Here is a 24,713-nt window from a genome sequence, read left to right on the forward strand (position 1 = left end):
ACTCAGGTCCTACAAACTGAGGGCTGTAGTCTCTTTTATTGTGTCAATCCATCTCATGTTGGGTCTTCTTCTTTTCCTGCTACCTTCAACTTTTCCTAGCATTATTATCTTTTCCAGTAACTCTTGTCTTCTCCCAATCTGACCAAAGTACAAGAAGTTCAGCTTAGCCATTTTAGCTTCTAGGAAGAGTTTAGGCTTGAATCTCAGACAACAGGAGAAAATGAAACCACAGTTTAGGCTATCAAGTTGCAGATAAAACAAGTCAAATGGCTGACTGTAAAGTAAAGTAAGTAAAGTAAAGTAAAATTTTATTTATATCCCGCCCTCCCCCGCCGAAGCAGGCTCAGGGCGGCTAACAACACTTCAAGTGAACAATACAGTAATAAAAACATTAAATTCACATTAAAATCAGTCAATAATCGATAATTAATTAAAACATTCCTAAATCAACACTGGCGGTAAACGTTATTAATCTGGCGGTAAACATTAATTCAGTTATTGGTGAACGCCTGTTTGAAGAGGGCGGTCTTGCAGGCCCTGCGGAACTGGTCTAAGTTCCGCAGGGCCCGCACCTCCTCTGGGAGTTGGTTCCAGAGTTGTGGGGCCGCAACGGAAAAGGCCCGAGTGCGGGTGCTTTGAAGTTTAACTTCTTTTGGCCCAGGGATATTCAGTCTGCTTTTCCCCACTGACCTCAGTGCTCTCTGGGGCTCATATGGGGAGAGACGGTCCCTCAGGTAGGTCGGTCCTTGGCCATATAGGGCTTTAAAGGTTATGACCAGCACTTTGTACTGGATCCGGTATACGATTGGCAGCCAGTGCAGTCCGCGCAGCCCCGGCCGTATATGCTCCCATCTTGGGAGACCGAGTAACAGCCTGGCCGCCGCGTTCTGCACTAGCTGCAGCTCCCGGGTCCGGTACAGAGGCAGCCCCATGTAGAGAGCGTTACAGTAGTCCAGTCTTGAGGTGACCGTCGCGTGGATCACCATTGCTAGGTCCTGACGCTCTAGGAAAGGGGCCAGCTGCCTCGCCCGCCTCAGGTGGAAGAAGGCTGATTTGGCAGTGGCTGTTATCTGGGCCTCCATTGATAATGAAGGCTCCAGTAAGACGCCCAGGCTCTTTACCCGCTGTAACACAGTGTTAGTCACTACAGGTTCAAATTCCCATTCATTTGTAAAGGCAAATGTCACCATCCTTGACCTATTTTTCAGAACTGCTGAGAGACTAAAATACTACCCACTCTTTAAAAGAAAGGTGGGACAATTAAACAGGACTTACGTGTGGTAACAGTGATAGACACAGGATCTCCCTCACGGTTGCCAATCAGTGCAGTGACTTTAACAATGTAGCTTACTCCTCCTTCCAGGTTGAGAATGTCAAAGGACCTGGTGCTTCCTGGTACTAACTTGCTGGTTTCAGCTCCACCTTCAAAAGAAGACATTGTTACCTTCCCACTTAAAAAAAAAAAAAAAGAGCAGAGTTATGTCAGGTTATTGCAGTCTTCAGAAGTATAAACCATGCTCCTACCAACAAGAGGCAACGACCCTGGCCAACATTAGGAGATGATCTCCTGCCCTACAATAACCTTCTAAAAATTTGGTTGGGTAACACCCAACAGTATCAACATGGTGAGCCAGCTCTCTCTGTTTTGTTGTGGTTTTCCCAAGAACTGAAACAAAATGTAGCAAGAAATCTGGCAGAATTTCACAATTCAAAATCTGGCAAAATTTCAGAATTAAATTAAAAATCTAGGTTTTCAATTTTATACTTGTATAACCTTTGTTTTTGAAATTCAGACTTTTTTGTATTTTTATATATGCGTGTGTGTATGCACATGTGTGAGTGTGTGTGCACCTGGAAGTCATGGTAACCTCTGATCACTGACCCCTACTGGGAGCCTGGAGAATATCCAGGGAGGTGGCTGAATAACACCTGCCCCTGCCTCCCAACTCCAAGGAGATCTCCTATCCATCCAAGTACTTGCCAGATTCAACCCTGCTTAGCTTTCAAGATCTGACAAGATCGGTTTTGCCTGAGCTATCCAGGTCAGGACAGAAATTCAGACTTGAGGGATTCTTTCTGGTCTTATGAATAAATTTTAAGGCAATAATACTATATATCAGCTTTCCAAGCCAAATTCAATAGTTCAGTATAATATCTCTATACCCTTCCTATACTTCATATTCTAACTCAGAATCCCAGCAGCAAACAACCACTGAGTCTAGTCATGGGGCAGAGCCTATATCCTCCCTACAGTATGCAGAAGAGGCAAGGAAGAGAAATTAGTGAAAATATCTATATCCTGCCTTTCCTTGAGATTCAAGGCAATTGCAAATCATGATTACAAATATCACAATTTAAAACCAACAAAATAAAATCCCAAATGACCCCTTGTCCCCCTCAAAGAAACCTGAAGGTTATGGCCCACTAAAAGCCCTGGCAAATATAATGGACATGCAGCATCTCCTGAAAGTGAGCTTTACAGAAATGACACAAGGCAAACAAAGCCTAAGCAGCTATTTTACCATCACGCTGGCTCCACATCACTCTGTAGGCTGTAACCCCTGGCACACCAACCCACGTGACTCGCACCACATTGCTTCTGGATTCAAGGACCTTGAGACTGGAGACAGTTCCTACTACATCAGGGGCTGCAAATGAAACAAACAGAAAAGGACAACAGTGAACAATACTGTCAAGATGGAACAATAATAAGGAGCTCAAGTCAAATAGCTAAAGCTGGCCTCACCTGTTGTAGTTGTGGTGGTGACCTGACTTCCTTCTCTACTCCCAGCCAAGGCTGAGACCCCAATGACATAGATTGACCCAGCCTTCAAGCCCTCAATAGTGTAGGAGTTCACATCAGCTGGCAGAACCCGAGAAATCTCTTGACCTGGGTGAGAAAACAGTAGCTTTTACAAGTGGGTTAAAAAAGAGACAAGGAATACATGTATCTCTTGATCAGAAGTGGTGCTATTACAGCAAAAAAAATAATCTCAGTTTAGGGTCATGAAACATCCACTGGATGGACATTTCTTCAAACATACAAACGATTCCAAAGGCTACATCCAGACAACAGAGTTTAAACCACATTCCTCAGTCTCTGAGCAACATCACTAGATTATGCTAGACTGCATTCATGTATACCCATGGGAGGGACAGGGAGAAAGTTGTCCATCTTCAATGCAAACTGCAAACAAATGAGGAAAGGAGTGGGCAAGTCACTACCAGCAGCATCGTGATGAATGTTGAATGCATGACACATCCAATACTCTGAGGGATGGAGACAGTTGCTTTCCTCTAGACTAAAATTTCCTTATAGGAAGTAGATGAATCATATTCCTGGTAGACTCAACAATGAACCATGAGTCAGATCATCAGAATGCATTGTTGTTTTAAAAAAGGTCTATGAATGATTTGTAAACAGTCTGCATTTTCCTCTTGAAATTAAAGGTTACTAAATTGTATCTTTGGAACACTAAATCTGTTCTGCTAGCTCTTAAATCTTAGTTCTCTAGATGATGGTTACTGATTGAACTTGAACCCTTGATATTAAAATATCTAATAACACTACCCTGTCTAAAAAGGGTAGTGTTATATTTAAAACTTGTTCAGTTAGCAAAATCTATCCTCATCTAAGTGGAACTTCCTGAAATGTGTTCTGAGAAGCAGGAAAATGTGGATCAAATAAACTCCTTTGACCATCTCCCAGCTTCCTGAAGGAATGCAAGCAGATTATGAGGACAGGAAAATTTAATTTGCATATTGGAAATAGAGATACACTATACTGTGCAATACCAGGTATGTCTTGAAAGAGATTGAATCACATTGTATCAATAGGCACAATGCTTTCACATAGGAGATTCTGAGAACACAGTTGCGTTTATCCTGTTAGATAAAAACTTGATTTCCCCCCACTAAGATTTTACCATTTAAGATAAAATGGTGGGGAGGAACACAAAGGACTTATTGAGGGCCTCTCATGTCCCCCTTTTCCGCTATTCCCTCTTCCCTGAAAATTTCCATAGCCTTCTTCCTTCCTACCCATAAGCTAACCTAACTTTATCTGCTTTTCCTCCTTCACTCCCTGAGCTGAGTAAGTCAAATACGTCTGTGCAATCACAAGCCAATCTCAGAACAGTAACTCAGCCAGGACAGAAGAAATGTCAAAAGGCAGGTGCCTAATTCTGCATCAGTTGCAACCCTTAACAATCCTGGAGTTAGAACAAACGATAGAAATTAATTCAAGGCCACAAAATGTAAACTATAACCATCAGTTTAAACATTGTAGCATTTTATGAGGTTGCAGCATTTTTACCAGATGACGCTGATGAAAAGTAGTCCTAGTCACTACTGCAATCTAAACTTCTAGAGGCAGCACTAGATGCAGTAGCATATCAAAGATGCAAAATTGAGAGGTCAGGCAATTGAATTTCAACACTTAAGGACATCCCAATTTAATTCAGGTTGCTAGTCTTACTGGCCTTCATTTTGACAATTTCACCAAGACAAACCTAGAGAACTACAATGCAATAGTTACTGTAAACTGACAGTTCCTACCATCTGAAATAATAAATCAGGTCTTGCTCACTTGTGGCTTGTTTTGTTCTACCCACTATTTCCATTTTCTAGTTTTGGGGTCATTCAAGCAGCAAACCAGCAGTCCAGCCTTCAAAACCAATATGATACCAAATTCCACAGTAAAGCATGCCAACTGTCCTGTTGGAGTACACACAAACACATACTAACTCCTAGCAGGAATTAATACTCTTACCATCCCTCAGTCGCCATGTCACCTTATAGCCAGTTGCCCCAGGAACTCCACTCCATGTGATCTGCAGCTGGCTAGGCCCAGTCGCAATTGCTTTTAGATTGGTGATGCTGCCCACAGATGGGTATTCTACAAGACCAAAGAGGGCACAGTTGGTAATGAACTCACACAAATGCAAAGATACTGCTGCTACTCTACAATAATAATGCTTTCACATTTTCACCAAGGATGTGCAGTCAGAGCTTAACAAAAGCAGGATAATTTACTGATGTTCCTGCCAAATAGGAATTATCCCAGTTGGCACATCTTTTCACAGCATTTTTTCACAACCACTGCAAAGGCTGTGGTTTGGAGAAGGTTTTCTGGCTCTAAGTATAACTATCTCTGGGGCTTTGCCTGCCTGCAGGACAATAAAGCCTTGCATATCCATGCTGGCAGGCAAGCAGGGCTCCACAACTTGGGAGAAGAAACAGCAAGAGAAGCTAGCCATGCATTATACTCCTCCTCCCTGGCAGACAGGCATAAGAGTACACATACTGAGGAGAAAGGCAAAGATATTGCTTGCGCTCTCTTCTCTATCAGGCGTGGGGGTAACCAAGGCAAGTGCTCTCTCCCTCCAATGTAAACCAGGAAAAACAAGACATCTGTGATAAAGAAGGATCTCTCTCAATGTAAGAGACAAGCAGTGAAAATCAAATTTCTGAAATGTTAGTCTTGTAATTGGTTTAATTAATAAAAAAGCACTCGTGTACCCAGCTGCACCATTTCCGTAACAGAAATCTCACCTCCAAATTGTTATAAGCCTTAGTATGGGGAAAAGACAAGCAACTTCCTATTCAAATCTAAAGAAATCAGAAGGTGGTTGTGAGGAATCCATTTCCCTCCTGCAATTTAGCAGGGATCCCTTTGGTGAAGAGGCCAAGTAGGCCAACATTTTTACCCCAATTAGATCAGAGTAAGAAAATGAAAAGCATTTTCAGCTGAAACCAAATGGAAATGAATGTAAGATTAATTATTACAAATAGTTTAAATGTCATACTAAAGAAACTCACTTCTTTAAAAAGACAAAGGAATCAACCCTGACTCGACTTTGGCGGCACATTCCTAGAACAGTTTATCTGCTTTTGGCATCTTAGAACTCTTCACATATGGAGGAAAGAACAAACACCAAAGGCTAAAGAATGGTTGCAGAGCACTCTCATGATACCCAGAGTCATTAATAGGGATGCTGAGTACTGCTGAAAAGACACACGATCTAAAGTTTTGCACTGTGTTGTTGTTGTTCAGTCGCACAGTCGAGTCCAACTCTTTGTGACCCCATGGACAAAGGCGTCCCTGACTATTCAGAATCTGTTTCTCCCCAGACCCCATAGACTGTACTGGTGCAAAAATCCCATATCCTTACTGAAAGAGGCATCCACCAACCAGAAGGACCCCACAGTTAACCCAGCCTAGAACCATCAATGAGACACACATCCCAGTTCCTGAGACAGAACATACCCATGTTAAAAGTAATGATGGCAGGGACACTCTCCTGGCTGCCCATCAGTGTTGTTATTCGCACCAAGTATCTGACTCCGTCCTTCAGATCTTGCAGTTCAATGAAACCCCGATCACCAGGGATTTGTTTAGTCTCCTCAGTGCCATCTGAAATAGTGTACAAAAGAAACAGAAACAGACTCTGCACAAAGTGAGCCAAACTTAATTAACCTCCCCCATACTGCACACAATATCCCTCCCCCCTCATACACTTATCAGAAAAAGCATTCTTTTTCAGGGCTGGTTCTATCACTTACAGCGCAAACTTAAAGACACCTTCCTGAGGGTAAGCCCTATTCAGTAGACTTGAGTAGGATTCTTAGTAGGCCTGCTTAGGATTGCTTTGTTATACACACCCTCATAAAGGCCCTGCAATACTGCAACCATTCCATTGGATCCTGGTTCAGCTTTCAAAAGTCTAGAATAACCCTGACTATTCAGAATCTGTTTCTTTCCAGAACACATCTTATTTCCACCCATGTTGATAAATACAATAGTCAGAACACATGATAGCCCTGAGTAGTTCCAATGTTTGTTTCCCAACTGTTCCCCTGCAGTACAGTCCTTACCCTGAGTGTTGACAATCACCAGTTTATAAGCTGTAGCCCTGGGGATAGGGGTCCACACAAGTCGGATGCGACCCAGTCCAGCCGGCACCATACGCAGGTTTGATACACTGCTTACCAATGTTGGTCCTGCCACAGGAGGACAAAAGATCCTTTTAGTGGAACCTAATAAGGTTACAAAAGACCACTTAATTCTCAAGAGGAATATGTATTAGCAGGAGAAACAACAGCCCACAAAGAATTAGAAGATAAGAGCAGTTTCATCCTGCATGATTCATTTATGAGGAATATTCTGACAAAACTAAATTAAAAGTCATGGCGGCTTCCGGGGTTGGAACATGGTGAGCCGACCTGTCTCTCACAGAGGGGCAGTACGAGTTCTTTGTTTTGGACATAAAAGGCATTTTAATGCCTGCTGTCTACCTGTTTCCTGTAAAGGAACTTGTCTAGGACATGCCTGTTATCTCGAGGGGAGAGACTCTGACTGATGAGAGACCCCAGGAGGGGTTTTTTTCGGCTTTGAAGAACCTCCGATGAGAGATTGCATCCCATCGTCTACAAAGAATCTCTGGAGTCATTGAATTGACTTAAACTCATAAGGTTCCAGCCTTCTATAGACTATAATAACTTCTGAAGGAAAACTGGATGGTATGAGCAAGATTAGACGGTGCTAAGGTAAAAGATTCTTATCTATCACTCCGGGAGCAAATTAAGACTGTTTAAAGAAAAGTGCTAAGATCCAGAACTATTTGTCAAAGTAAGAAATTAAGGAGAAGTGGAAGGGGATAAAGGTGGAATTTTTGGAGCTAAGAGGAAGCAGTAAAGTGCAGAAAAATACTTGCTGTTTGGAATTTTTGTGGCTTTGAAAAAAAAACCCAGCCATAACAAAGCTGCAGACTCTCATGACGAAGCAGGAAGTGATGACTCCTTCAAGTATCGTGAGATTTACAATCACAGAGAATGGGACTTCATTACCAGACAGTCAGGAAGCAAGTGGCGAAAGTAGAGGAACCTCCAAACATCAGGGTATATTCCAGAACCAGGAACCATAGAGAATCATCGGAGGCCATTATAGAAAGGCCAAAGTTTTGGACTATAACAACGTTTAAAACCAACACAAATCATCCTCAAATGGTGAAACAGTTTGGACTAAACATTTGGAAATAAAGACTAAGCCCTGGGGGAAAAAGGAAAACTTTTGAAAACAGAGGCTTGAAAACATCGCGGCTGCCATTTTGGGGAATTTAAGAACTTTAAAAATTAATATCTGGAGCTAGGAGGCTCCTAGGATGGCGATTTTGGCCTTGCTGGAAAGGGCAGGCTCCAATCTATTGAATGCAACCATTGGATTGTGAATTGGTGAGACCAACTAAGATCCCATTATAAGCAATGGGCAGACAGTAATGTCTGATTAGAAGCTAGGATCTAGAGTTACATGTTTAAGAGAAGCCTCAGTGGGAGAAGGGAAAATGTCTAAACAAGTCCAAGAACAATTGGACGCTATGGAAACAAGATTATTAAAGGCAATGAAGGAATTAATAACGGGCAGTGAAAAGAAATTAACTAAAGAAATAACCAAAGAAATCAACTCCAGTGCTGAAGAAGTAAAGAAAGAATTTAAGAAGGAGACTGAGGAACTTGAAAAAGAGTCTCAAGCAATAGCAAAAAAACCTGGAGAGAATTAAGTTAAAATAAAAGACCAAGAATTTAAGAACTTTAAAAATTAATATCTGGAGCTAGGAGGCTCCTAGGATGGCGATTTTGGCCTTGCTGGAAAGGGCAGGCTCCAATCTATTGAATGCAACCATTGGATTGTGAATTGGTGAGACCAACTAAGATCCCATTATAAGCAATGGGCAGACAGTAATGTCTGATTAGAAGCTAGGATCTAGAGTTACATGTTTAAGAGAAGCCTCAGTGGGAGAAGGGAAAATGTCTAAACAAGTCCAAGAACAATTGGACGCTATGGAAACAAGATTATTAAAGGCAATGAAGGAATTAATAACGGGCAGTGAAAAGAAATTAACTAAAGAAATAACCAAAGAAATCAACTCTAGTGCTGAAGAAGTAAAGAAAGAATTTAAGAAGGAGACTGAGGAACTTGAAAAAGAGTCTCAAGCAATAGCAAAAAAACCTGGAGAGAATTAAGTTAAAATAAAAGACCAAGATGCTGTTATCAAGAAATTGCAGGATAAAGCAATATTGCAAGACTGTAAGTTGATGGAGAATATGATTCGTCTAAGGGGAGTGCCAGAAGCTGACCAAGAGGATTTGAAGAAGTATATGGCTACAATTTTGGCTGAATTTCTGGAAGACGACCCAGTTGAGGTGGAACGTATGTGTGACTATATATATATAGGGTCAACTCAGAATTTGCGAGAAAGCGTAAGCTACCCAGGGACGTGGCAGTGAAATTTACTTCAAGGGATGTGGTGGGAAGGATCTTAACCAAGCAGTTTAGTAGCCCAATGGTTGTGGAGGAAAGCAGTGAGAATCATGAAGGAATTGCCGAGAAAGGTCATCAGTGACAGAAAGCAATTCAAGAAACTAACTGACAAGCTAAGAGAGAAGGGCATAAAATATAGATGGATTTTACTTGAAGGTCTCAGCTTTGAGTATAATAGACTGAGGAAAAACGATAGTGGACACCCAAGGCATGAATGAATTTTTGGTGGACAATAAAGATTTCGAGGGTACAGAATAATTGTAAAAACCATTATGGATTACAAATTAATCTCTTGGAATGTAAATGGACTTAACTCACCTCAAAAAAGAAAGGCAATTTTTCATTGGATTAAAAAGCAGAAATGTAATATAATTTGTCTACAAGAAGTACATATTAATCAATTGGATTACAAATTTTTATGAAACAAAGCTTTGGGAGAATTTTTCTCGCTAGCAAAAGATAAAAAAGGGAGTGTTTTTTTATGTTAAAAAAGGAGCCAAAATTGGTTTTTAAAGACAATGAAGGTAGATATATTGCGGTGGAGGTGTTTATTAATGAGAAAAAGACTTTGCTGCTGGAACTATATGCCCCTAATGGGGCGAAAGATGCTTTTTTCAAAGACATTTTGCAGCAACTTGACCAAATGACTTATGAGCATGTAATGCTAATGGGAGACTTTAATGGAACTATTAAGAACTCTTTGGACAGATCTGGAAATAAAAAGAATAAAGATGGCAAGTTGCCCAAGTCTTTTTTTGAATTAGTAAAGCAAGAAAATTTGGAAGATATTTGGAGAGAGTTCAATCCTAAAGTACAAGATTATACTTTTTTCTCAGCAAGGCATGACACTTTCTCGAGAATTGATATGATATGGTCTATGAAGGACCTGGGACTTATTACTAATAAAATAGAGATTCTTCCGAAAATAGGTGCAGACCACAATCCATTACTGTGGTTAGCAAAAGGAGTGAAAAAGTGTAGAAGATGGAGACTAAATGAAAATTTGTTGCAAAAAGTTAAAGTAGTGAAATCTCTGGAAAAAGAAACTAAAGCTTTCTTCCAAATGAATGAAGATCAAGATGTTAAAATTCAGACCGTATGGGACGCATACAAAGTTGTTATGAGAGGAATACTAATTTTACTGAATAATAAAGATAAAAGAGTTAAAGAAAAACAAATGAAGGACTTACAAATAGAAATAAGTAGAAAAGAAAATAACCTGAAGAAAAGACCAGGGAAAGAAAAAAATATTGCAAGAGATTACAATTCTACAGAACCAACTGAGACACCTATTGAATAAGGAAGTGGAGTGGAACTTAAAAAGGTTGCAGCAGAAGTCTTTTGAAGACGCTAACAAACCAGGGAAGTATCTGGCCTGACAATTAAAGAAGAAAAGAGAGAAGAAATTTATAAATAAAATTATTTCAGATAGTAAAGAAATTTTAGATCAAGCCAGGATTAAAAGGGAATTCTACAAATTTTATGCCAAATTATTTAAAGGCCAACAAGTGAATAAAGAGAAAATTGAGGCCTATTTGCAAAGAATAAAAGTGAAACCTTTAAGTGAAAGCATGGAAAAAAATTTGAATGATTCAACTGAGAAAATGGAAATTGAAGCAGCAATTTGTTCAATGGAAGTAGGTAAAGCTCCGGGTCCTGACGTTTTTTCAGCAAAATTTTATAAAGTTTTGACAGAAGTATTAGTACCCAAACTTCAAAAATTGATGAACTGTATCAGACAAGAGGGGAAGGTATTAGAAGGCCATGGAAATGTTTTTGGTTGGCATGCGTATATGTACTATGGGAAGGAAAAGTTGGATTTTTTTTTTCACACCATTATATAAGGAGGACTTTGTTGAATACCTGGAAAAAATATAGTAAATATGGTGATGAGAGGAAACCACTTTGGATAGTGCCAACTGAAGTCATAAAGCTGTCTCAAAGTTCACAGGAAGAGAAATGGGTTACCTATGAGCAACTGCTAAAATTTCATGGAGGCAAAATAGAAATGAAGTCGGTGAAAGAGCTAAAAGATAAATTTGATTGGTTTCAATTTTTACAAATTAAAAGCTTGGTAGAGAAAGATATCAGGAGTACAGGTATAAGACGTGAAAAAACAGAAATAGAGAAAGTGCCGTTGGGTGAAAATGAAAAATTGATTTCAAGGATCTATAAGCTATTACTGAAATGGTCTACAGAAGAGGAGGTGGTAAAACTTCAAATGATTAAGTGGGCAATAAATTTTAACAAAGAAATACAAATGGAGACGTGGGAACACCTATGGAAGAACTCTATGAAAATATCAACATGCTATAACATAAAAGAGAACTGTTTTAAAATGCTGTATAGATGGTACATGGCACTTAAAAAACTAGCAAAAATGAACAATAACGTTTCAGATAGGTGTTGGAAGTGTAAAAAACAGCAAGGTTCTTTTTACCACATGTGGTGGACTTGTGAGAAGACAAAACAAAATTTTGGTCTATGATTCAACAAGTGATATCGAAAATCTTGGGTTATGTCAAGAGAGCACCGGATGTTTTTCTGGTGGGATTACAAATAGAAAGCTTCCCGAAGCATGATAGGACATTGCTGTGGTATTTGCTTTCAGCTGCAAGAACACTGTATGCACAAATGTGGAAGCAAGACAAAATACCTGATGAGTGGGACTGGGTCTTAAAGGTTCTTAACTGGAGTGAAATGGACAAACTTAGTAGAATCTTAAAAGAATATAATTTGGAGAACTTTAAAGAAGATTGGAATAAATTTCAAAACTATGTGGAGATGCAATGGAAGGTTAAGAGACATTTAGTGGTTTTTGATAATATTAACTGAACTCTAAAAGAGAAAAAGGACTGTGATTACTGAGTACTGTTTTAGTAGTGAAATATAAGTAGCTGAGTTTATATAATAAGTTTATGTGAGTTAAGATAAGATTAAGATTTGAATAATTTTTAGTGATGACTTAAGGACTATGAAATATATGTTTAATGTTTAACAAGTAATAATTGAATTTTTAAAAGTGCAAAGAAGAATAGATTATGGTTATCTGCTTAAATCTGTAATATTGAGGATTAAGAAGTAAGTAATGAGTAAAAGAATAAGAACAGTAGTTATATTGGAGTTAAGATAAAGTTAAGTTAATAAGATTCTATATATGTGAATTTTTACTTTCAAAAGGTTTTTAATTTGACTTCCGGGGGAGGAAAATGCCAAGCTGAGCTGCTTCTCATTAAGGGAGCGGGCTGGAACTTCTGTTCGGGGTAGTGGAAGGCAAATTAATGCCTACTGCCTACTTTTCTCAGTTAGAGATTAGTCCAAGACATGCACAGAAAACTTTGAGGAGATTTACCTTGGCTAAGAGAGAGTCCCGGGGGGGTTCCTTTGAGGGGTCTCCGGAGAAGAGTTGCATTTTCATCATCTCCAGAAGTTCTCAAAGTCATTTATTTGACATAAGCTCGACAGAATCCTAACCTTCTTGGACATTATTAAACATCTAAAGTTATACAAGACCGGTGTGGATCTGGATAATCGGCAGAAAAGGTACAGATTACTATCTTTCACTCTGGGACTATTTACAGTTTAACAGAATAAAGTCAGAAGGTGGGAAATGGAAATATAGAAAGCTCGGAAGAAGAGGGGACAAAAAAGTGAAATTTGGACTTTGTAAATTTAAAGGATAGTGTTAAAAAGTTGAAGGAATGTTTAGTCTACTTGCAGTTTTGAAAAAAGAGCACCATCGTCACAGACCTGCAGCATATACAATCAACGCAGGAAGTACGTCAAGTATCGTGAGATCTCTTTACCAGTGAGAACGAGATCTGGAGGCAAGTAAAGCAGGAAGTAGCAGATGAAAAGCCTACTCTAGGACTATAAGACCATAGAGAAATATCGGCGGCCATTGCAAGGAGGCTAAAATTAAAATAATATTTTCAAAGTGTTCGGGACATTAAAAATTGTTGGAAATAATTGAGGTGGTGATAATGTGGCAGATGATAGGTTGGAAATAGGTATTAGGATGGTTCTGGAAATACGTATCAATATATATTGCAAGTAGAATTAGAATCAATAAGCAGGCAGAAAGGAAATTGCTTACAGAGGCGTTTGAGAACATTATTAGGTGTGAAATATGCTTGTGGTTAGCAAAATGGGGAACTAATTACAACATAACTTCAACAGGAATAGAGATAAGCTGTACCTTGGCCTGAGGGCAAGCCCTCTGGACGGCTGTTTACTGCACAGGAAATTGTGCTGCAATGTATCTCAAGCCATGTAAGGAAAATCCCAAAATGTCCCATTTGTGCCATGGGATGTTTCCAGCTAATGACTCATTTCCAGTTTGTGATGCTTATGATCATATGGTATCTGCTGATGTATAACTTTGAGATAGTATAAAAACTTGTGCCTTTCCTGTAAATGACACCGGACTCTCAGCTTTTTGGCGTGAGCCACTGGAGTCAGGTCCGTGTGCACGTACTTCAATAAAGAGAAAGCTGTTTTCCTGATTACGCCTCAAGCCTCATCTGTCATTGAACCAGCTATTAATTGATCATTGCGGGGTCTTCCTGCTACAATAAGAAGATAAATATTATTGGCATATTTTTTATAATGGACTTTAGAAGCTTTTTAAGAAAAAAATTTTTTTAAAGGGAAGCAGAAAGTCGCAACCACCATTTTGAAGGATATAAAAACTTTGAAAATTAATATCTCAGTCTGGGAAGCTCTGAGGACGGCAAAAATAGGCTTGTTGGAAAAAGCAAGTTCTAATCTATTGAATCTGACAATAAAAATTGAAATTAGTGAGATCAAAATTTTTGAAGTTTTTTTAAATGTCAGAACACAAACAAACCCGTACAAGGGCCACCTTATTGGAAAAAATGCAGGATCAATTAGAGGCAATGGAGGCCAGAATGATGAGAGGCATGAAAGAGATGATAAACACATCTAAAAAAGAAATTATAGAAGAGATCAAAAAAGATATTGATGATCTCAGAAATGCAACTGAGGAAACATCTAACAAAGTGCAGGAGGTAGAAGGGAAAATGAAAGTACATGACTCCATCTTGTTAAAAATACAAGAAAAAGTGACAATCCACGACTGCAAATTGATGGAGACTCAGATACGACTGAGAGGAGTACCTGAAAAGGAAGATGGGGACTTGAAAGAATATATAATAAAAATAATTGCGGAATTTTTGGAGGAAGATCCTGAAGGGACTGAAAATATGTATGATTATATGTATAGAGTGAACTCACTCTATGCCAAAAAAAATAATCTACCAAGAGATGTGGTTGTAAGGTATACGACAAAAGAAATGGTGGGAAAGATCATGAATAAAAACTTTGAAAATACACTGATAGTGGGAGATAGCACAGTAAGAATTATGAGGGTGTTTCCAAGACATGATAAATGACAGAAGGGCTTATAAGAAATTGACAGAAAAATTACGGGACAATGAAATGAGGTATAGATGGATAATACCTGAAGGTTTGAGTTTTGAACTTCAGGGGAAAAGAACCACAATTACAAATGCACAGGAACTGCGTAGATTTTATGAAGAACACAAAGAATTTGCACCATGACGGATTACAAATTATTATCTTGGAATGTAAATGGACAAAATTTACCACAAAAAAGAAAGGCAACATTTCATTGGATTAAAAAGCAAAATTGTAATATAGTTTGTTTACAAGAAGTGTATATCAAACAAAAGGATTATAAATTTTTATGGAATAAACAATTGGGACTAAAATTTTATTCTTTGGCTGAACAGAAGAAAAGGGGAGTGATTTTTTATATTAAACAAGAATTTGAGCCGAAATTAGTGTTTAATGATAAAGATGGAAGATTTGTTGCAGTAAAAGTAATATTAAATGCAAAAAAAAACATTGTTATTGGGATTGTATGCACCAAATGGTGCAAAGGACGCTTTTTAAAAAGACATTATACAACAATTTGATGAACTGACTTATGATCAAGTTTTGATAATGGGGGATTTTAATGAAACTATTAAGAATACTTTGGATAGGTCTGGGAGAAAAAAAATAACAACAAAGAAGGAAAATTGCCAAAGTCTTTTTTCAAATTGGTTAAACAAGAAAATTTGGAGGATATATGGAGAAAATTTAATCCTGAAGTGCGGGACTATACCTTTTTTTTCAGTAAGACATAAAACTTTTTTCAGAATTGACATGTTGTGGGGTACTAAAGATTTAGGCCTTATAACAAAGAAAATAGAGATTTTACCTAAAATAGGGGCTGATCATAACCCAAAAATGTGGATTACAAAATTGTCTAAAAAGTCGAGAAAATGGAGATTGAATGAAGAAATGAGGTTGAATGAATAAAGAAATAGTGACATCCCTAGAAAATGAAACGAAAGCTTTCTTCCAGATGAACGACAAAGAGGATATAGAATTTCAGACGGTCTGGGACGCCTATAAAGCAGTAATGAGAGGAATATTGATTACTTTGAATAATAAAGATAAGAGAGCAAAAGAAAAACAGATGTTGGACATTCAAAATGAAATAAAGAAGAAAGAAGGGGAATTGAGAAAAAGGCCAAGGAAAAAGAAAATTATAAGGGAAATTACAATACTACAAACTCAAATGAGACATTTGTTAAATAAAGAATTGGAATAGAATATGAAAAGATTGCAGCAGAAATCTTTTGATGGAGCAAACAAACCTGAAAAATATTTGGCTTGGCAACTGAAGAAAAAGAGAGAAAATAAAATTATTAATAAAATTGTGGTAGATGGAAGAGAGGTAGTTAGTCAAGAAGGAATAAAAAGAGAATTTTTAAGTATTATGCCAAGTTATTTAAAGGTGTCAAAATAAAAAAAGAAAAGATGGATGAGTATTTACAAAAGATAAAAATAGAACCCTTAACAGAAAATATGCGAAAAGTTTTGAATGATCCAATTGAAAGAATAGAAATTGAAGCAGCAATTAACGCAATGAAAAATGGGAAGGCACCTGGGCTAGATGGATATACAGCTAAATTTTTTAAAACCTTTAAAGAAGTGCTAACACCGAAATTGCAGAAGTTGATGAATATGATAAGAATAAAAGGGAAAATACCAAATACATGGAAAGAAGCTGTTATTTCATCATTGATCCCAAAGGAAGATAGAGATGTCACGAATATAAAAAATTATAGACCAATTTCACTATTAAATAACGACTATAAAATATATACAAGAATCTTGGCAGAACGGCTGAAACAACATTTGATAATTTTTTTAAAGGAAGATCAAGCGGGGTTTCTTCCCAAAAAGCAAATAAGAGACAATATCAGAACAGTTGTAAATATTGTAGAATATTATGAAAGCCATCCAGAAAAGGAAGTAGCATTATTCTTTGCAGACGCAGAGAAAGCATTTGACAATATAAACTGGGACTTTATGTTTGCAGTAATGGAGGAAATGGAGCTAGGAGAAAGTTTTATAATAATTATAAAACCAATATATACTGAACAACATGCAAGATTATGTATAAATGCAGATATTACAGAAGATATGATAATTGGTAAAGGTACAAGACAAGGCTGTCTGCTTTTCCCATTGTTGTTTATAATGACTCTTGAAATATTACTGATGCAGATCCAAGAAGACAAAGAAATAGAAGGATTAAAAATAAAAGGATTTACTTACAAATACAGAGCATTTGCAGATGATATAATGTTTATAAATGAAAATCTCATACAAGTTACACCTTTGTTCTTAGCTAAAATACAAGAATATGGGGAGTTGGCGGGACTTTGTATTAACAAAGAAAAATAGAAGTTTTTATGTAAAAATATGCAAACAAACAAGCAACAGATCTTGCTGAGACTGACGGGCTGTGAAGTTACCTCCAAGGTAAAATATTTGGGTGTGGAGATAACAATGAAGAATATTGATTTGTTTAAAAATAACTATGAGAAACTATGGTGTAAAATGGATGAAGACATGTTAAAATAGAATAAACTTAATTTGTCATTGCTGGGTAGAATAGCTGCAATTAAAATGAATATTCTACCAAGAATAATGTATTTGTTTCAAACTATCCGTATTGTGAAAGACAGTAAACAATTTGATAAATGGAGAAGAAAAATTTCAGAATTTGTGTGGCCTGGGAAGAAACAAAGAATTAAAATGAAAATTTTAACAGATGCAAAAGAGACAGGTGGATTTCAACTACCAGACTTAAAATTATATCATGAAGCAGTTTGTTGAGTGTGGATAAAAGAATGGATAATGCTGTTAAACAAAAAACTCTTAGCGCTGGAAAGTCATGAAAATAAATTTGGCTGGCACGCTTACATGTATTATGGAAAAAAGAAGATTTTTTCTCTCACCATTATATAAGAAATAACTTGCTGAATACATGGATGAACTATAAGAAATATGGAGATGAGAGAAAACCAATATGGAAAGTGCCAGCTGAAGTAATAAAAATAACGGCTGAGATAGGTGAAGAAAAGTGGTTGTTGTACAGTCAACCATTAAAAATACAAGGTGGCAAAATAGAATTGAAAACTGCTGAAGAGTTGAATAATAAATATGATTGGTTTCAAATGCAACGAATAAAGAGTTTGGTGGACAATGATATCAAAGCTGAAGGACTAAGAAAAGAACAAACAGAAATGGGAAAAGTTCTGCTTGGAGACAATGAAAAATTAATTTCAAAAATATATAAATTGCTTTTAAAATGGTCTATGGAGGATGAAGTAGTGAAATCTCAAATGATTAGATGGGGAATTAATGTAAATAAAGAAATACAGATGGAAAATTGGGAATACTTGTGGAAAAACTCTATGAAGCTTTCGACATGTCATAGTATTAAAGAGAATTGTTTTAAAATGATGTATAGATGGTATATAACTCCTAAAAAATTGGCAAAGATGAACAACAAGATGCCAGACAGATGTTGGAAATGCAAAAAACATGAAGGTTCTTTCTACCATATGTGGTGGACTTGTGAAAGAGCAAAAAAGTATTGGCAGATGATTCAACAAGAAATTTCTAAGATCTTGGGATATGAATTTAAGGAAGCTGCAGAGACTTTTCTGTTGGGATTACACATGGAAAAATTTCCAAAAGAATATAAAACTGTAATCTGGTACTTGCTTTCAGCTGCTAAGACATTGTATGAGCAGTTATGGAAGCAAGAAAAAATACCAGAGAAATGGCATTGGATTGTAAAAAATATGACATGGAGTGAAATTGACAAATTAACAAGAATATTAAGAGACTATTAGAAGTTTTTAAGACGGAGTGGAAAAAGTTTAGAAGATATGTAGAAAAAGAGTGGAAAATAAAAGGACATTGGACAATTTTTGATAATGATTAAGTTTTAAAATGAAGAATATTAATTTTTGTTTTATAAGTTAAGAGTATCTTTAAATTTTAGTGTTTTAAGTAAATAACACCAGCGGGGGTCAAGAAACGGGGGGAGGGGCGGGTAGAAAGTAATATATGGGATAGATAAATAGAAGTTATTAAAGATGTAAGATTTATTACCATATGTTACCAATAAAATTGTTTTAAACTCAATAAAAGGTTTTTAATTTGTTTTATATACCGGCGGAGGTCACAATTGAGAGGGTGGAAGGGGTGAGAAATTGTGTAATGTATTGATGAACTATATTTAGATTTTGATAGTAGATTCCTTTTCAATATATTGCAAAATAAAATTTTTGTTCACAAAATAAATAAATAAATAAGTCATGGCAAAACAAGAAATCCAAAAGCAACTGCACAAAACTGATAGGCACTTCTGAATACATCATAAACCTCTGTCATTTCTCCTTATTCATTTGGGAGTATAAGAGCCCCACTGACCTGCGAGCCTTATTCTGTTTTGGCCCTCCAAGGTGTCTAGGCAGTCAGTGGCTACCCAGCAATACCACACTCTCCCAAGTCCAACTGACTCGCAAAAGGGTTTTCTCACAATTCTCCTTTAGTACACTTCCACCATCTATTCAATTTTGGAAATTCCATCCAAAGAGCCAGCACTCCTAGCTTCTCTTCTGTGTTGCCATTTGAAGGCACTGCCTAGTGACCATGTCTCCTGCTACCCAGCAACTGAATACTATGGGGACAGCTTACTGCACTTATGCACTTTGGGGGAACTATGATCTCGTAACCAACCACCTCTCTTCCCCTTGCACCCATTTTAGATAGTGAGTTCAAACAATGGAGGTTTATGTGGTGTGGAGAATAACCACCAGCATTTAAAAGAGAAAATGATTTGTTGAAAAAGAAAGTCCACACACATACAGATTGAGCAAGGAATACAAAGAAAAGGTGTGAACTTGCAGTCCTCTTTTCCTCAATTTCATACATGCCCAACTGATCTTATTCTGAGGCAGCATCTTTAAACTTAAAAATCATGACATTTTAAAAGCTTCCAATTACCTTGGGGGTTTCTGTTTGGGCTGCTGGCTCTATGTTAGCTCCATGTGACAATGGTTAGAACTGACATATGATATAGTTACATGGAAAGCTATTTCTACACAGCAGAGTAGTCTAGCCCAAGATTGTGGGGAGAACAACTAAGAAAGAATCAACAGTATCCCAATAAAAATTATTTAGCTTCCACTGTCATTGTTATTTTGTCTCAGAACATGCCCTACTCAGAAGTATCTTCCCACTCACTCACTCTATAGTCCTTTCTGCTTAAGTTTCCACAGGCCAAACAACAGTAGTACATAAGACAATAGTGGAACAGTTTAGAGCTACCTCAGCTCCAGTCCTTCATGCAAAGGCAAACAGCTATTAGTGGGCTTGGACTACCTAGGAATAACTTCCTCACCCTCACTGTTAACACTTACGAAGTCGGATGTTTAAAGGAACAGCACTACCCTCACGGCTGCCAATAAGAGCTGACACACGCACCATATAGATGATATCTTCTTTCAGATCATTCAGGTCCACAGTGGTCTGGGAACCTGAAATATGTCGACTCTTCTCTGTGCCATCTGCAAGAGATATCACAGTAGCCATGCACTCACATGATACTTCTATGGATATAGGTTCGCAGTATTACTCAGCAAGTACATTATCTATTTTCTAGTTCACAATCTCAGCTACCAGTTAAAAGTGAAGGTTCCCATTGAACATTATTTATAGAATAAAATCTAGAAACATGTAGGCGTAGCCCAGGAACTGTACCTTAGAAGACATTCAATTGTAAACAGATTGTTTCCTTACCTTTGACAACTTCCCTCTCTCCCCTATGGTTACTATTTCCTGATCCCTCTGCCCCTACTAGCTACCAGTAATAAGCAGATTAGAGAGCCCCCACACACATACACCAAAAAGCCATCCTCACTCCGGGGGGGCAGGACCCACTGAGAGTTACCTTGGGTATTTCGAAGCACAATCTTATAGCCTGTGGCCCCAGGGACACCTGTCCAAGCCAGTCGAACTCTGTTTCCTAAGGTCTCAGTGTACCTTAAATCAGAGATGCTACCCACTGATGGTTCCACCCCTGCAAGATAAATCAGATCAAAATCAGGGAAGTCAATGAGGGAAGGAAAACTGGATCATAAGTGGAAGTGCCAGCTTAGGGTTATTGAATAATGGAATCAACTACAATACTTTTTACAAAAAAACTAGTCTGCAGCACAAGGAATAGGAATGAATAAAGTATGTTGAATTTTATAATCAAACCATACAAACGTGTCAGTCTTAACAACATGGAAGTGTCTTATCCAGAGGGCCAACTGAAGTCAACACTCTCTCATAGGCCAAGACAGCACAAAAGATTATTATAAACCCAAAGTAATCTAGCTAATTGCCCTGTGACACACAATGCAGGGATATGGCTGGAAAGGGACTTAGACATTCCTCAGTATTCCCTTACAGGCAAACCTAGCACAGACATCACTGCTGCTTCTCACATCATAACCTGGTACACTGAGTTTCCTGTGAACCTGGGTTTGACCGCTCAGCACTGGAACAACTAGGTTCCTCCTAGGACCACCAAGGTCCCTCTCTATCAGCTACCACCACACTGAAAACAGCATAAATTAAACTGATCCAGGTAGTTTCATGTTTGCATATACACATCTCACTTCTAAATGCATGCTGAAAGCAAAAACAGCTGTGGAAGAAATATGCATAACCACCTTGACAAGTTATTTACCCAATCAAGTTATTTATGCAAGACAATGGAAGGGCTAATAATACAGGAAGCAGCACTAAGCAGCAAACTCTTACTCACCAGTCTCTGAGATGGTAACTGGGGTCGCAACCTCCTTGCCATCATACAAGGTGTAGAGGGTTATGTGATATTCTGTGCCTGGCTGCAGGCCTGTCAGAGTATAACTGTTCTCACGAGTAGACAGGGACACTGTCTTGGGTGCATCCACACCTGGTGATAGGTAAAAGATGGAAGTCATAAAGATGACCCATATCCAGCCCCACAGCCTTCAAAATGTCTTCCAACCTTACATGGGCTTTGTAAACAACCTCACATTCCTTCTTCTGAGATTTCCATCTGCAAAAGAGGAGGACCCTGTGCCTGTGAAGGACCTAAGGGATTATATCTCAGAAAAATTTTGTGCTATTTGGGAAGGAAAATACAGATCAAATATCCTTCCTCAACTATTTCCCCCTGTCCATCCACAGATATTTTTCTCAATTTTCTCCATGCAGTGCAGAAATTCAGATAGCCTACCTATTGCTTTTCTCCACTCCAATCGATAGCCCCGGGCATTAGGGATGACATTCCAGGCCAACTGGATAGATGTTGGACCTACAGTGATGGTCCTCAGTATCTGGATTATATCTAAATAATGCAAAAACAGACTGGACTCAGCAGGTTTATGATCCTCAGAAAAGCTTGCATGACCCCTATGTAAGTATTTCCAATTTCAAATCTGTCCCAAATCCTAGACTATGATTATAAGATAACTATAGTTATAAAACACAATTAGCCAGTCTGCTCAAGAAACATCATCATGGCTAGTCCATGTACACTTTACAATGAAGAAGCTAGGGCTGTCACAGAGAGCAATTTTTTTCTTTCTTCAAGGCTCTAAAAGCAAGGTCAAACTTTAGTATAAGAAAGTGAAGGCAGACATATTGGTCTATACTCAAATCCAAAAGCAACAATAGGATAATGCCTTTCTTTTAATAAAATAAATCACCACAAAGTAAACATCAATCCATATACATTATATGACCTGCAGATAGCCTGTGGTCCGGCAGAACCATATTGTTGGTCCCACAGCCCCTTCCCATGAGGATGGGGGAATGAGGTGCTGGCATGGCTGTGCAATTGTTTTTGCAGATTACTGGAATATTAGTACACAATGGTGAAATTTCCTCTCCTGGGGAGAATCAGAATGACAACTTTGACAACCATGTTTTAATTCACACACACAGACCCCTACCTGAAACTTCTTGCTGCACTGATGTTCTTGGGCCCCAAGGGAGGAGGTCAGAATGCTAACAGAAAACTTTTCACTGTTCAAAGAGGAGATACTCAGCAAGAGGTTTTGAAGGGGGGGGGGGGGGATGGGTCAGAACACCAATTCTCAGCTGTTCTCTGAGCTCACAGGCAGCATTTTAACCTTCTCAGAGGGATATTTTTCAGAGGAAAATTTTTCACCTCAATTGACTGAAACACAAGTCCCTAAGATGAAACAGAAGAAATGTCCTTGGGAAGTAAGGTAAGAATGCTGCCTTTCTGCCCAGGTTAGAAGTTGAGCAGTGGAGTTCAGACCTTTTCTAGATAGTTCGGGGCTAGGTACCTTACAGGGCAGGTCACTTAGCTCCAGTCAAGTTCCATTATGGCCAATATAAATGTTTAAACTGTGTATCCCTACTAACTGGTAACATTAGTGTTTCTTCGCTCAAAGGATATTGAGGAAATAAAAAGGCTGCAAATGCCATCTTCCAGCCATCCAAGCAATACTGAGGGGATGGATTATCACACTCAAATTGGTGTTCTGTTCAGACAATCTATAACATAACAACATAATGGCATGCATCCAAGCATGCAGTTCCTCCAATGGAACCATATTTATGTTTGCGGAAGAAGGGGCTGTGCTTTCCCCCAGTTTCCCCTTTGCACTGCAGACTCCTACTTTGCTCCCTAACCTTTTACTTGGGGGTCTCTTGATCCCCAGGGACAAAATTTCCGGAATTCAGGAGCTTCAGCAGGAAGAGAACTGGGAAAGTCTTTCTCTGTGAGGCCCATGGATGGCTGGATACAAACCACTACAATTAACTTTTTAAAAACTTTATTTAAGCATTATAGATAGTCTTGATTTCCACATATGGATATTAACTTGTCATTAGATAATATTGGCCATCTGCTGTATCACTGAGATCTGGATCCCACTGTTAACATTTCTTATAAATGGCCTTTGGTTTTCCATTGACTGTCTCTTAATCAGTCTCCTTCATCTTCACCCCCAGCTGTACAAAATAAGCACCAAACAGACACACAGATTAAAATACTCCTCAGTCTATGTTCTTAGAGGCATTATAACAGATGTAATGAATGCAATTCCACACTGAAGAATTCTGTATTATATACGGTTGCCTATCCTACAGAGAACAGTTGAATCTGAACATGTTTCAAATGTCATACCTCATTCAGCCCTCAAGGAAGATTTCACACAGCATTGTTTCTCCCCACCCTTCTCCTCCCTTTCATTTTGATATCCTAGTGTTTAAATGAGTGGTTTATTTATAAAAACACCTACAAACCAAATGTCCAGCAGACCAATATTTAAATAATAGGCAACACTTTGCTTGAGTAACAACAACAACAATCCTTTGAGCACACACCGGTTCTCTTCCTGAGGGAGGCCTTGGGCCCTTCCAGCTGCCCATAAATTGGAGCAACAGTCACCACGTACTCAGTGTCAGCTTGCAGTCCAGTCAGCAAGAAGGAATTCTTGCTTGAGTCCACATCAATGCTCCGAATATCCTGACCTAAGAAAGCACAGAAGAGCAGCAGTGGTATTTAATACACATTTGCTGAGTGACCTCGTAAAGGGCTTCCCATGTGAATGGAAATGGACCTGTAAATTACATATACCTGACTCAGGGAACAAAACACAAATGTTTGGTATTTTTAGATAAGTGCTGCTTTTAATCATGAGTTTATGGACTTTACTTCCTGTTTTATGTCTGTATGTTTTATGTTTTTTATTGTAAGTTGGCCTGCGTACTCCTTTAAAGGTACAAAGCAGAGGCAACCAATTTGCTAAATGAAAACAATAAAAATAAAATATAACAAACTATCTGCCCATCTCTTGAAGACTAAACAATGTTTAATGAAATGGACCCTCCGTGCCCTTACAACAATTAAAAGATTTGTATTGGAAAAATAAAAGCCTTCCTCCAGTAAATCGGTGAACTGAGCGCCTTAGAACTCTATCAGTAT

General features: G+C 38.2%; 1 protein-coding gene across 1 annotated transcript in view; it reads right to left on the reverse strand.

Moving 5' to 3' along the window:
• LOC132572014 (collagen alpha-1(VII) chain-like) overlaps nt 1-24,713 on the reverse strand; it is a 119,216-nt gene that overhangs the window by 69,653 nt on the left and 24,850 nt on the right. Inside the window, exons 12-22 of the mRNA XM_060238805.1 lie at nt 24,113-24,259; nt 21,990-22,100; nt 21,534-21,683; nt 20,670-20,798; nt 20,140-20,286; nt 6,877-7,002; nt 6,269-6,415; nt 4,772-4,897; nt 2,747-2,890; nt 2,523-2,648; nt 1,276-1,422 (exon numbers count right to left, since the gene is read on the reverse strand). Of these exons, the coding sequence (XP_060094788.1) occupies nt 1,276-1,422; nt 2,523-2,648; nt 2,747-2,890; nt 4,772-4,897; nt 6,269-6,415; nt 6,877-7,002; nt 20,140-20,286; nt 20,670-20,798; nt 21,534-21,683; nt 21,990-22,100; nt 24,113-24,259 (1,500 nt within the window). The remainder of the gene's footprint in view (nt 1-1,275; nt 1,423-2,522; nt 2,649-2,746; nt 2,891-4,771; nt 4,898-6,268; nt 6,416-6,876; nt 7,003-20,139; nt 20,287-20,669; nt 20,799-21,533; nt 21,684-21,989; nt 22,101-24,112; nt 24,260-24,713) is intronic.

This window comes from Heteronotia binoei, chromosome 5 (genome assembly GCF_032191835.1).
Source record: "Heteronotia binoei isolate CCM8104 ecotype False Entrance Well chromosome 5, APGP_CSIRO_Hbin_v1, whole genome shotgun sequence".
Lineage (NCBI taxonomy): Eukaryota > Metazoa > Chordata > Lepidosauria > Squamata > Gekkonidae > Heteronotia > Heteronotia binoei.